The 12,895-nt window shown below is 41.2% G+C and overlaps 2 protein-coding genes across 2 annotated transcripts; one reads left to right on the top strand and one right to left on the bottom strand.

Annotated features, from left to right (window-relative positions):
- Positions 1 to 1,707: 1,707 nt before the first annotated feature.
- LOC103696298 (Leucine-rich repeat protein kinase family protein) lies at positions 1,708 to 5,582 on the top strand. The gene is made up of 2 exons (XM_008777869.4): positions 1,708 to 4,889; positions 4,993 to 5,582. Exons 1-2 carry the CDS (start codon positions 2,546 to 2,548, stop codon positions 5,316 to 5,318), a joined length of 2,670 nt encoding a protein of 889 aa, XP_008776091.4. The 5' UTR covers positions 1,708 to 2,545; the 3' UTR covers positions 5,319 to 5,582.
- Positions 5,583 to 8,509: 2,927 nt separating this feature from the next.
- Positions 8,510 to 11,804, bottom strand: LOC103696299 (protein TEEBE-like). Its single transcript, XM_008777870.4, has 3 exons — positions 11,434 to 11,804; positions 9,846 to 10,343; positions 8,510 to 9,214 (listed from the first exon to the last, which is right to left on the bottom strand). Exons 1-3 carry the CDS (start codon positions 11,510 to 11,512, stop codon positions 8,682 to 8,684), a joined length of 1,110 nt encoding a protein of 369 aa, XP_008776092.4. The 5' UTR covers positions 11,513 to 11,804; the 3' UTR covers positions 8,510 to 8,681.
- Between the last annotated feature and the right edge of the window lie 1,091 nt (positions 11,805 to 12,895).

Raw genomic sequence — 12,895 nt, 5'->3', positions numbered from 1 at the left:
AGAGTTGAGGGTTTTTTTTTTTCTCTCTATAAAATTCGGGCCGTCCCACTCCAAAACAAGTCTTAGGTATTTATGAACACAAGCCTAGTCCATCCTATAATTCCATAATTTTATTGGTTGTACGGTTTAAACTACGACCCCTATAAGATTTTCAGTCTAATCATCCAAACATATCCTTCATAAGAAAAGAATTATGTGAGACATAGAAAAGTGACTTCCCCACATGATGAAAATTAGAATATTTTTTCTCTCAAAGTATCTTTTAGATTAAATGGAATAAGATCTTTTCTTTTATTAAAAGCACAATAGGTATTTTATATAAGTTTTTTAGAAAAATAAATGCTTAAACAAACATAAATCATTATGAAATCTATCTCTTTTCCTCGAGCATCAGCTCTTTTTTTTTTTTAATATATATTTTAATATTTTTTTCCCATCGAACCATACGATCCTGCAGAAGCACCAAACATACTGTACTTAGATAGGGCAAACAAGCGGTGCGCGTGATCAAGCTAATAGTCCGAAAATGGGTTTCCCCTGGCTCCTAGAATCCCTAGTCCAGAACAGGTGCATCAAGATATTTTTTAGTCTTCGATGTAGTGTCCATGTAGAGCCTAAAACTAGAATAATATATATTCAAGTCCCCTGTTTCACGGGCGAAAATGTGGACATCGGCAGCAAGAAAAAGCCGAGTTAGGGAGCCGTCTTTCCAAACAGAGGATCCAATGTCCCGATACTAAAGCCGGAAGACAGGCGCGACCCCCGAGAAAAAGCCAGAAAAATGCATCCAGAAAACATATGGCCAATCCATATTCCCTGTTCATCGAAAGAAATATGCTCTGTTAATGAGATGCTACAGTCTAATTTGTTGCGATTTCACTCGACTCGCATCATGAGAATAATATATTCTCAGTTGTACTTATCTTGTCACCAGACCTAAGATGTACAGTAGAACAATAATACAATCAACCTATGTTCTTTTTTTAAAAAAGAAATAAACAAGATCAGCATGTGTAAACATCCATTCTCATTATCCAAGTTTACATGAAGATACGTTACCAGTATGACCCACAGCTTAATACTAGTCTAGAATGAAAGTGGACGAATTAATTAAGGTTACTGTTTTTTCGCCTCTTCAGCTCCCATAATCTATTAATACTTTCTCCTGTTTTTTTGTTAAATATTTACTTCTAATCAATGCTTTAAATAATGCATCACCTTATTAGATCACTTGTAGTGTCATCTCGCTATTACCTCGTGGAAGTCAGTGATTGGTTAAGAAATACCAAGAGCACGGCACCTATCTTTTGTGCACTGCACCAATCTGGGACAGCACTCACAAAATAAACTCAATTCTAAGCAACTGCAGCTCGCGTGAAAGCTTAGAAATTAGAATCTCGAGGAGCACAATTGCACAGACCTCAACAAAAAGCTCCCAAAAGACGACACTCATTTAGCGGGAGATAAATTATTTTTAAATTAAGCCTCGCTTGCACTGGTCTGAAGCATTTTTTTGGTTGCCACATCTTGGTCAATGGTCAAAGGTTAATGGACCAAAAAAAAATAATAGTCATAGATTACCGAGATCTAGGGATATCTCCAGCCTCGTCCGGGTAACGACCGCCCACCGCGGTCGCTGCCCACAACATCAGCCTTTGGAACTGTTGGTCCCATTACCAATCGGCAATACGCCATTAATCCGTCCTTGTAAGACAAAAAAGAATTCTTCGCTGTGAGGAGAGTCAAATGACATACTCATGGCGTCGAGCACTAGAAATCTGATCTCTACTGTTCATTTCGGCCTTTTTGCATTGAGAATAACCTTTAGGAACCCATCTCAATTGGTAAAAAGTTTTTAAGAAATATATTTAATGAATTCTTTGATAGGGAAAAATGGGCGAGAGAGAGAGAGAGAGAGAGAGAGAGAGAGAGAGAGGAGAGGAAGGTCGTGTCAACCGTAGCAGGCCCCAATGGTGTACTGCTGTGCTGCTGCTCCACCCATGGCCCAACTACTACTCCCTCATAGATGAAACGAGACTTCTGTGATGTCGCTGCAAAAGGACTGGGTGCCACGCCTGTTTCTGGCTTCCGGTCTCCTTCAACACATCCCCACCCATCTCTTCTCCTTCTCGTGTTTGCCTCTTACAAAGCTTGCTGTTTGCTTTTGTGCCCAACTTTTTTTTTTATATATGTTCGATAGAAGCATTCAAGGAAGGGACCAGGATTTCTTTCTAGGTATCCTTCACTCGTCCACCCAGCTCAAGCTGCTGTCATTTTGTGAATCATGTAAATATCTCTCTTGTATGCTTTGGATTTGAGGGGGGGGGGGGGGGGGGAGGGGGGGACTAGTGATTCTCAAAGGGAAATCAACTCTTCCTCACAGGTGTGGGCTTGTTAGATGAGAGATGGGTCTCCACCAGCCCTCTAAATGTATGTCTTGAAGCAGAAAGTGGAAAGAGATTGTTTCTCTGAAGAAAAGAAGATATAGAACATCATCTATATACCAAAAAGAAGAGGAAGAGGAAAGAGGGTACTGGCTCTGCCAATGGCTTCTTTTGGCTGCTGCTGTTTTGCTCTTCTAATGGTTAGTCTTCTACTTGGAAGCCAGCCAGCCACTGCCCAGCTTCAGGATCAGCCCACTATGGTGGCTCTCCAGAGAGAGCTCATGGTGGCGGACTGGGAGCTCAACAGCACAAGCTACTGCTTCTGGCGCGGCGTCACCTGCGGCGGCCCGAACCAAGCGGTGGAGGCGCTCGACCTCCCTCGCCGCAACCTCCGAGGTAACATCTCGCTCATCTCCGAGCTCATGTCATTAAAGCGGCTGGATCTTTCCGGCAATTCCTTTCATGGATCAATTCCTTCTTCTCTTGGAAATTTAGCCATGCTCAAGTTCCTCGACTTGTCGATGAACAAGTTTGAGAACAGGATTCCATCATCTTTAGGCAAAATCAGAGACCTCATATCATTAAATCTTTCGAACAACTTCCTCTCGGGGGAAATACCCGATGAGTTGAAGAATTTAGAGAGGCTTCAGGAGCTTCAGATTTCTGGGAACAATCTTACTGGCTCCATTCCTGATTGGGTTGGCAACCTCACTGATCTGAGAGTCGTTTCGGCATATGAGAATAGTTTGGTTGGTGTGATTCCCAGAAATCTGGGCTCGGTTTCTCAGCTTGAGGTGGTGAACCTCCACTCCAACCTGCTCGAAGGGGCGATACCAGAGAGCATTTTCAAGTCGGGGAAGCTGCAAGTTCTGGTGCTGACTGTAAACAGATTGAATGGCAGCCTTCCCAAATCGTTGGGGAACTGCAAAGGCCTCTCGAGTCTTCGAATTGGAAACAATCAGCTCGCTGGGAGCATTCCTGCGTCCATTGGCAACGTTAGCAGCCTTACATACTTTGAGGCAGACTACAACAACCTCTCTGGAGAGATTGTTCCAGAGTTTGCGCAGTGCTCGAACCTCACGCTATTGAACTTGGCCTCTAATGGCTTCACAGGGACCATACCTGAGAGGCTCGGGGAGCTGAAGAACCTCCAAGAGTTCATTGTCTCAGATAACAGTCTCACAGGCGATTTCCCAAAGTCTATCCTCAGGTGCAGGAACCTTAGCAAGCTTGACCTGAGCGACAATCGATTCAATGGAAGCCTACCTGAAGACCTCTGCAGCATGTCGAGACTGCAATTCCTACTTCTGGATCACAACTCCATCAGTGGAGAGATTCCTGGGGGAATTGGGAACTGCGGAAGGCTGCTCGAGCTGCAGATGGGCAGCAACTACCTGACTGGTAACATCCCACCTGAGATCGGCAAGATCAAGAATTTGCAGATAGCTCTAAATCTTAGCTTCAATCACCTCAGAGGACGATTGCCTCAGGATCTGGGAAGGCTCGACAAGCTGGTCTCCTTGGATGTCTCCAACAACCAGCTTTCTGGAGGCATTCCATCGGAACTCAAAGGCATGCTGAGCTTGATAGAAGTGAATTTCTCAAACAATCAGCTCGCCGGCCCGATACCAATCTTTGGTCCATTTCAGAAGAGCCCTCGTTCAAGTTTTTCAGGAAATAAAGACCTATGCGGTGATCCGTTGGAATCTAACTGTGGGGATTATTTTGGATCGGCCGATGGTTCGGACCGACACAGGGTGTCCTACAAGATTGTATTAGCTGTTGTTGGATCTGGTTTGGCTGTTTTCGTGGCGGTATCGGTTATTGTTGGCCTGTTTATGCTGAGAGAGAGACAAGAGATGGATGCCAAGGCTGTCGTGGTTGCAGGGGAAGTGGTTGTGACTCCTCCACAAATAGCTGCTGGGAATGTCTTTATTGAGAGCTTGATGCAAGCCATCGACTTTGACAGTGCTGTCAAAGCAACCTTGAAGGATTCAAATAAATTGAGCAGCGGGACATTTAGCACCGTCTATAAGGCAGTGATGCCATCAGGACTTGTTCTTTCAGTCAAGAAGCTGAAATCCGTGGATAGATCGGTTGTTCACCACCAGAATAAAATGATAAGGGAGCTTGAAAGGCTTGGAAATCTTTGCCATGCCAATCTGATGAGGCCTATCGGTTACGTAATCTATGAGGATGTCGCCCTCTTGCTGCACCATCACATGCCTAATGGAACACTAGCGCAGCTCCTCCACGACACCACGGGCACTGGGTTCGATTCCAATTGGCCAAGAAGGCTGTCCATTGCTGTTGGAGTTGCTGAAGGATTAGCCTTCCTTCACCACATTGCCATTATCCATTTGGATATATCATCTGGCAACATTTTTCTTGATGCTGATTTCAATGCTCTGATTGGGGAGATAGAGATATCCAAGCTCTTGGATCCATCAAAAGGAACTGCAAGTATCAGTGCAGTGGCTGGCTCCTTTGGTTATATTCCTCCAGGTAATCTTTTTTTTTCCCTCCTTTTTCTTTCATTTCTTTCCATATACTGAGCCCAAAAGAAGTGCAGTGCTAGCATGTTGTTCATTCCAATCTCTTTCAACAGAATATGCATACACAATGCAAGTTACAGTGCCAGGGAATGTTTATAGCTTTGGAGTGGTGTTACTTGAGATCCTAACATCTCGATTGCCGGTCGATGAGGTCTTCGGGGAAGGGATGGATCTGGTGAAATGGGTCCATAGCGCACCAGGAAGGGGCGAGACTCCAGAACAGATAATGGATGCGAGGTTAAGTACTGTCTCATTTGCTTGGAGAAAGCAAATGCTGGCAGTTCTGAAGGTTGCGATGCTCTGCACCGACAGCACACCAGCAAAGCGGCCTAAGATGAAGAAAGTATTGGAGATGCTTCTTGAAGTGAAGGAAAATTAGATGTAAGATTTTTTAGAAACTTCTCCAACCCTTCATTTGAGGTTTATGTGATGATAGGTACAAGGTTCAGAACACTTAGTTGATTGGAGCTTCTGCTATGCTTCCACTACTTGCAGGTTAGGCTTGAAAGTAGAACTTAAATTCTTGGGGGGAGAAGGGTGGGGGAAAAAATGCTAGAACTTGTACCGTGTTTCAGCAAAAGCCGAATCAAGATTTCTGTAATTACGGTTTATATTGAATTTGATGGTGAATTTGTTGTGAGAAGAACATCTTGTGATGCAACGGTGTCTATCTTTGAAGTCGATAGATGTCAAACAAAAAATGTTGTTATATTCCTCTGCTGCATGACCATATCTATATGAACGTGAGTTGGTCTGAAGACTGAAAAAGAACCAACAATCCAGTTCTGTTCTGCTTTCTGAGCTGTATGGAGATGTTGGTTTCTAATGCGTAGTCTACTTTTAATATTTGCATCTTCCTTGAACTGATTGTTAGCCGAATGTTGAAACAACAAATTCATCTTTTATCATGGCTGTCAAAGTAACTCTAAGTCGATAGGAAGTCTTAAAAGAGGAGAATGAGAGAAAAGAATTCTATTTCTGTCTATTTGTTATAATGTACTGGAGCAATCTTTATATAGATTAGGAGGCTGACAAAGTTTAGTAAGGCCGACTAAGTTTGATATAATCAATCACAAATTAATCAAGATGAAATTTGATAAAGCCAGCCAAATTTGGCATAATGTCCTGCGCAATGATTCTAACAGGAGGGTCATACTTTGCTCAGCCTATCGCTTCAAAAACAGGGGGCTTCCGTCAGTCAACAGTCAAACGTATATTCTTGGCTCAACATGTTCATTGGACCTTCTGATTTTTCTGTTGTTTATGTGCCATTAAAGTTTGTTTAAACAAATAAGCAATGAAAAATTAGTACTCGTTTCTATTTGCTTATGGATATGTGAAAGATGGGCTCAGAGTTGGAGTCCTCGAATGACTCCAGACCTCTAAATACCTATCCAAAGAGATGCGAAAGATTGGGTGGCAAAGTTTGCTGCGGATCACAGCAGCTGTCGCCTGTGGTCCTGGGCTCCAAGGTTCATAACCTGCTCACTGATACTAATATCTGTCTCTGTACTCGAGTGGCATGAGCTAAAGATCAATTTTTTTAATTAAAAAAAGAAGGCACTTCTTTATGTGAGGATTGCACCGCATACCAAGACTGCACATAACGCTATTTGATCAATCCGCTTTGGAAGTTCAAAGAATTGGACGTAAATTGATTTCCTGCTGCATATTACCCATTGCTTATTGCCAAGAAAACGGTGCTAATCGCACTTGTAGAAGCACTCCATAAACATAGATATGCATGATATTGGCCAAGTCTTGTGTCCGCAAAGAGACTTCCTGCATTGCCTTCCCCGGAGAATGCTCTATAGCAAAATAGAAAGAGCAAATTATACCCCACACTGCATGCACCAATGTGCCATGCACCATGCCAATCAGCTCGTCTTTTTTCTATTTATGAGCCAATCGCTAATACGCTCATAAACAAGATCTATAGAAAAGAGACAAGATGATTGATATGGTGCATGGCTATATGGTACACATGGTATAAGATATAATTTGTCAAATATTAAGTTAGTGATGAAAAGAATTTACCACATGCAACAACAATTAATTTTACCATTTCTTCAAGTGATTCAAATATAACTACAAAGTTTTTAGGTTCCAAACAAAGACAGCCAAACCAACACCGATTATACATACGAGCCAACAGCTAGTTTACCCTTGCTTCAAATTGTGCGCGTCGGAGTTACCAAAGAACCACTCTAATAACCTAACGATGCAGACGTGGGAGAGGACAGACCCTTGAAGCTTATAAAAAAATTTTATGGATAAAAGATTTTCTATGAGAGTTGGGCCTAGAACAAGAGAAATATATGCTTTATTGTGTTAGTCAAAGTGTTGTCCCCATATCTCAAAGAATCTAATATTTCATTCGAGATCAAAGCATATTGGTGTGAGATATTATTGGGTTCGAGATGCTTTAGAGATGAAGTTATTGTGTCTTGAAAAAATTCATAATGATAATAATAGGTCAGATATGATGGCCAAAATCTTACCCATGAAAAAAATTATTATTTGTAGAGAAAAAGCGGGCTTGGTAGAATCCCCATATGAGTACGGGAGGGAGAGCTTTGTTGGTGTGGTCTCTCCTCATGTATGAGCCACCTCATTTGAAATGGCTTGGTGGAATCCCACATGAGTTGGGAGAGGAAGATTTGTTGGTGTGGTCTCTCCTCATGTGAGAGCCATCTTATTTAAATTTTTTTTAAAAAAAATTAAGGGATAAGAAGGCAGTTTCAAACTTCCAGCTTGGGCAAGGTAATTGCAAAAAAATAAAAAAACAGGGAGTCTGAGACTCTATGGAAACGGTGAAGAAGAAAAAAATAAAGAAAAGAAAAACATAGAAGAAGAAAAGGTGCTACATTATCGGATGGTTAATTTTATCTAGATTTAACTGAAATTCCAGTATATTATTTTCGACATTAAGAATTATAGATTGAATGATTTAAATTTTTAAAAAATCTTCTTTATTAATTATTTCAAGCATCAGGATAAGATTTATCTTTTATTTTATTATTTATTATTAAAATCTCATTGTAAAAACTAAAATTAAATTTTGTTAATATTTATAGAGTCTCTAAAGATGATCTATTATAATTTTATTATTTTAAATAATAAATTTTTTTAACTAGACTAAATTTCATAATTTTTTTTCTTTACATCAAAAACTTTTTTATATTAAAAAAATTATATTGCCGCTTATGTATAGATTACTTAATTATTATAATTTTTAATTATTTAAATAAATTATAAAAATTATTCCTGTTTGGTGAATAATATTCTATTTAATTATATAAAAAAATTATGATATTATTATTTTTAATTGCATTTTTTCAACAATTCCTGCATTGCCTTTCTTGGAGAAGGCTCTATAGCAAAATATAAAAAGTTATACCCCACACCGCATGCATTAACATGGCATGCACTATACCCTGCGAGCCAACTCCTGATAGGCTTGTCAATAAGACCCATAGAAGGAGACAGGATAATTGGTACAGTGCAGGGCCACACAGTGCCCATGGTGTAAGATTTAATATATCAATATAAAGTTAGAGATGAAAATGATTTACCACTCGCAACAGCAATTAACTTTACCACTTCTTCAAGTGCTTCAAATATAACTACAAAGTTTTTAGGTTCCAAACAAAGGCAGCCAGACCAACACCGATCATACATAAAAGCCAACAACTAGTTTACCCTTGCTGCAAATCGCACACGTCACAACCACTCTAATAACCTAACGATGCAGACGTGGGAGAGGATAAACCCTTACTTGATCCAAGACTGGCCCACAAAGAGACCCAGGTTGGTCAACTCTAGTGTGGTAGTGGTAGCTGTAGAATGTGAGCCTAGTCCTGCTCGAAATCGCCATAAACTTCAAGCTTGCAGCTTTAAATCCACCCTTTCCATGGGATCGTAATGCCACTGACAGTGTGCTATTGCCAGCGAAAGCTTCGACCTGCATCGCGCCATGGCAGCCATTCTTTGCATCACCAACCACAAAACTGAGATTGTAGTACTTGTATTGGATTGTCCTGATGACTTGAGCTATCGCACTCTCTCTCCCAGCCACAAGCTCCACGGCATATTGGCCGACGGGGACAGAGAAATGGGCCGAGTCTACAAATCTGACAGCCTTCAGGGATTCAATGATCCAGCCAGGGAGAGGAGATGTAACGTCCTGCTGCTTGGGAGGGAGAAGGACGCCAGTTGTGGAGTTCTTGAAGACATGCGGACCTTCCTCGAAACCTCCATTCTTCACAAGGTTATCTGCAGTATAGAAGAAACACAGCAAGCCAGAGATGACTCGAGGAGATTAATGAGAAGTATATCGAATTTCTTACATGTTATGTATTATGGAGAGCAGCCCAAGTTCCCTAATGGAGAGATGGATGCCTCACCAAACAACACAAGACACCAGAAGCAAGATACTATAACGTAGATAAAGTATGAATATTTAGTCCAGGCTTGGCATACTGCTAGCAAATTAATTCCTTCTTGTGACAGACTTCTGACTTCTTGCAACCAATGCAAAGAATGGCAATAGAACAACATAAACCTATAGCAAGCCTAAGATCGAACTATCTATAAGCATGATCTACTGGCAGAATTGCATACCAAGATACATCTTAGTGTCGCTGAATTCAAAGTAAAATAAAACTTAGACAACCAAGTGGTGGTCAGTAGTTTTGAATATCCTGCAAACATAACAGAATTCAACATTCCTCCCCTGCACGACTCTTAACCATCAACCGACAGCAATAGCCACACATCGATCAACTAGTTATCGAACAAAGCTGAGAAATGACACCCTTGCAGAAATTCATGCATGTAAAAGGATGGATTAAATTCACAAGCTAAAAAAGGTTTAGATTACAGAGTGTTACTTCATGATATATACCTCTTGTGGGCATTGGAGGGAGGAGCTCCTTAATGGCCACAGCATCCAGGAGAGGCCCGCATGCTGGGTCCTCCTGGACCCCAATGTTGTGGAAGATCACCTGCGCCGTTGAATTTGTAGGCCTGAAGGCCCAAGCATAAGTATCGCCTCCAGTGGAGCTGTACAGTGTCTGGATTGGGACATCACCGAGGAGAGGAGGCACCGAGACCCTCAGCACCTCATCCTGGGCACAAGTCCTGGTGGCACTGAACGTGAGGGCGTAGAGGGAGCCGGGCTTGACGGTAATGTTCTGGGAGATGGAAGCCTCGTTGCCAAGGCGCACGGCATGGACGCCATGGGGCACGGCGAAGAACATGCCGCCGGGCTGCGGCCCACCGGACACGTACTCGACGAGGCCATGGATGGTCCAGTTGGGAAGGGAATGCTTGCCGACGATGACACTTTTGTTCAGTTTGTGCGGCCTGGGGCTCAACTCAAAGTTGCCATTGGGAAGGAGCCCTGACGACAAACATAACAGAGAGAGAAGGAGGGAGATTACTTGTATATTTGATGAAGCTGAAGAGAGAGAAATCCAAGCATATGAAGAGAAAGGAGAGGAAACGAGAAAATTGTTTTAGCAATCTTCCTGTTTGGTGTTTCTTTATATATATAGAAATCCATATGATATGATATGAATCTATAGCAAAACTTTTCTAAGATAGCAGAGGCATGCGAAGAATCATTCGTAAATAAGGAAAAAAAAATCTAGAAACCATGACAATGAAGAAATGTGGGGTGAGATCGAGATGAAAAAAATAGACCCCTGCTGCAAGATAGTGATGCGATCTAGTTTCTACTTGAGCCTTTGATGAGACAATGCCAAATATCTTCAGCACATACATAGGAAAGCATTTTCCTATTGTTATGCAGAGAAAACTCAAGAAGAGGGACTACCAACCTATTTAAAGGGAGAACACATGTTTAATGAGTCAGAGATAAAACGTTCCTAGGGACACAGCTATATTAGAACTGGGTAACCCAGAAAGCGAGACCTTATGTCCTTTGAAAGATACCTCATTTCTTCTTCTTCTTCTTCTTCTTTGGATTCTTCACCCATTTTAATGGCTAATCCACCCATTTTTTTCTTGAGAAAAAAAAAAAAGATAAAGGGCTACATACATCAAAATGCAATTTAAAGCAAATCTAAGAAATACAACTAACCTCGGTAGAACAGAACAATGAACCTAAGCTAATGCTGCAAATATGGGATCTTGCAAAGCATTTTTAAAAAAATAAATTACAGCTTTTCTACCTAAACACTTGGACCCTCCATAGAAACAGGGGAAACTAATGACAAGAATGACAAGAAATAGAAGCTTCTCTCAAAAAATGAGCCACAAAAACTCCTTGACAATTAAAAAGCAAGTATCACCTAAAAGATTAAAAAAAAAAAACCAGAGGCAAAAGAATGCAATACAAAGACCTCTTTCAAGTTTTTGAAGTCGTGTAAAACTTCTAAAGCATAGAATGAAAGAAGCCAACATAGTAGACGTACTCCACGAATTACTAGCAGAAAAACAAAGAAAATGAACCTATTTTACTTCAATACCATCAAGAGCTTCTTGAGCTCCAAAGCCATGGACGCAGAAGGGGAGGCAGAGCAGCAGCAGCAGAGGTATCACACCCATTTTTTTACCGCAAGATCTACCCTGGGTCAGCAGGGAGCATGGAGCTACATTTATTTTGAAAGTTGAAGTTAAGATGTTCCTCCAGAACCTACGGCTTCAGGATATGGCTTCCTTTGCCCAATCCTTTTCCGTCTCCCATTCGGAATTTGGAGTCTAGTTTTAACACTTAGACGGTTGATCCTGAGGTACATCTTGCTCCCTTCTGTGGGAAAAATTAAAAAGGAAACAGCAGCCACGCTACGGGGCTGTCGGGTTGCTGCAGACTGCAGTGCGCATCGAGAACCGTTTCCACGCTTTGCACCAAAAGGAAAGATGCCATTAATGATGATAGCAGCATATTCACAAGTCCCAGTAGATGACCACGAGAAGTGACCACCCAAGCCGTGGCGTCTCACTAACTCCATGACTCCCTGGTTATTTCTGGTGGGACTCGCAGCACTGAGACTGGGGCCTTCAGAGTGACCATGAGATGGCTTCGTGGCTGCTCCAGAATGAGTTTTATAAAAAATAACCTGAAGGGGATTAAAAGAATTCCGGAAGACAAGATCACTGTCCATGATAGATAGAGAACTAATATTGCGTATCCGCTGATTCCGCTTGCCTTCCTCCCATGCCGGGGTTAATGATGTGTGGGCTTGGGCTCGTAGTTTAAGCTCGTTAACCCGAGCCAGATCCATTTTTTTCTTCTTTTTTTTTTTGGTTTTGGTGTGGTGCACTTAATGCATCTTATAGGAAGCAGATATTTTACTGCTCGAAGAATCTTTTGAAAAAATCATGTTGGCATCCCATGTATTTTATGATAAGAATCTTTGTGATAGTAAATAACAGTAAACTAGTGTTATGATGCACAAAATGCATAACATATTTGGTGCCCACGACACAAATGGGTTCTAGATGGGAAAGAAAAAGGTTCCATACAATAAAAAAAAAATTATATATCCATATGCTGGCCATGCACATACAGCAACGACTTAATGCATTTAGAGATCTAAGAGGATTTTATTGAAAGAAGCTTTTTTTGTTTTAATTTTATTTTTGAAATTTTTTCTGCAGTGGGCCAACCTAACAACAGCTTATTTTTATAGTGGTGTATTGAGATAAATACTTGATGAATAAAACTTTCAGAAACGATTTCGGTAAATTTCATTCATCAAACTCTAGTAGTTTTGATTGGTCTATGATGTATGTTGTGTAGAATATAATTTCTTTTGGTGTAATATACCTACAATTTATTTGGCCTCTCAAAGCACTAATTTCAGTTTCAAAAATGAGATATGACGGTGAGATCCCACCTCCCATGCACTACGTACCATGCATTAGCTGCTCACAACCGTATCATGACATGGCAATTAACTTCATTAGCATGCACCAACGGATCCGAAG

The sequence above is a fragment of the Phoenix dactylifera genome, chromosome 1, assembly GCF_051530095.1.
Source record: "Phoenix dactylifera cultivar Ajwa chromosome 1, Ajwa_hap1_PhDact_Kaust_v1.1, whole genome shotgun sequence".
Classification (NCBI taxonomy): Eukaryota; Viridiplantae; Streptophyta; class Magnoliopsida; order Arecales; family Arecaceae; genus Phoenix; species Phoenix dactylifera.
The sequence above is the reverse complement of the archived record's forward strand: the minus strand, read 5'-3'. Positions and strand labels throughout refer to the sequence as shown.

What these genes read in the sequence shown, in the direction of transcription:
- LOC103696298 (XM_008777869.4), top strand. Translation starts at nt 2,546, where the DNA reads ATGGCTTCTTTTGGCTGCTGCTGTTTTGCTCTTCTAATGGTTAGTCTT. An exon ending in CTTTGGTTATATTCCTCCAG is followed by an intron (nt 4,890 to 4,992) that starts GTAATCTTTTTT and finishes CTCTTTCAACAG; the next exon opens with AATATGCATACACAATGCAA.
- LOC103696299 (XM_008777870.4), bottom strand. Translation starts at nt 11,512, where the DNA reads ATGGGTGTGATACCTCTGCTGCTGCTGCTCTGCCTCCCCTTCTGCGTC. An exon ending in AGCTCAAGAAGCTCTTGATG is followed by an intron (nt 10,344 to 11,433) that starts GTATTGAAGTAA and finishes GTTTGTCGTCAG; the next exon opens with GGCTCCTTCCCAATGGCAAC. An exon ending in CCCTCCAATGCCCACAAGAG is followed by an intron (nt 9,215 to 9,845) that starts GTATATATCATG and finishes TCTATACTGCAG; the next exon opens with ATAACCTTGTGAAGAATGGA.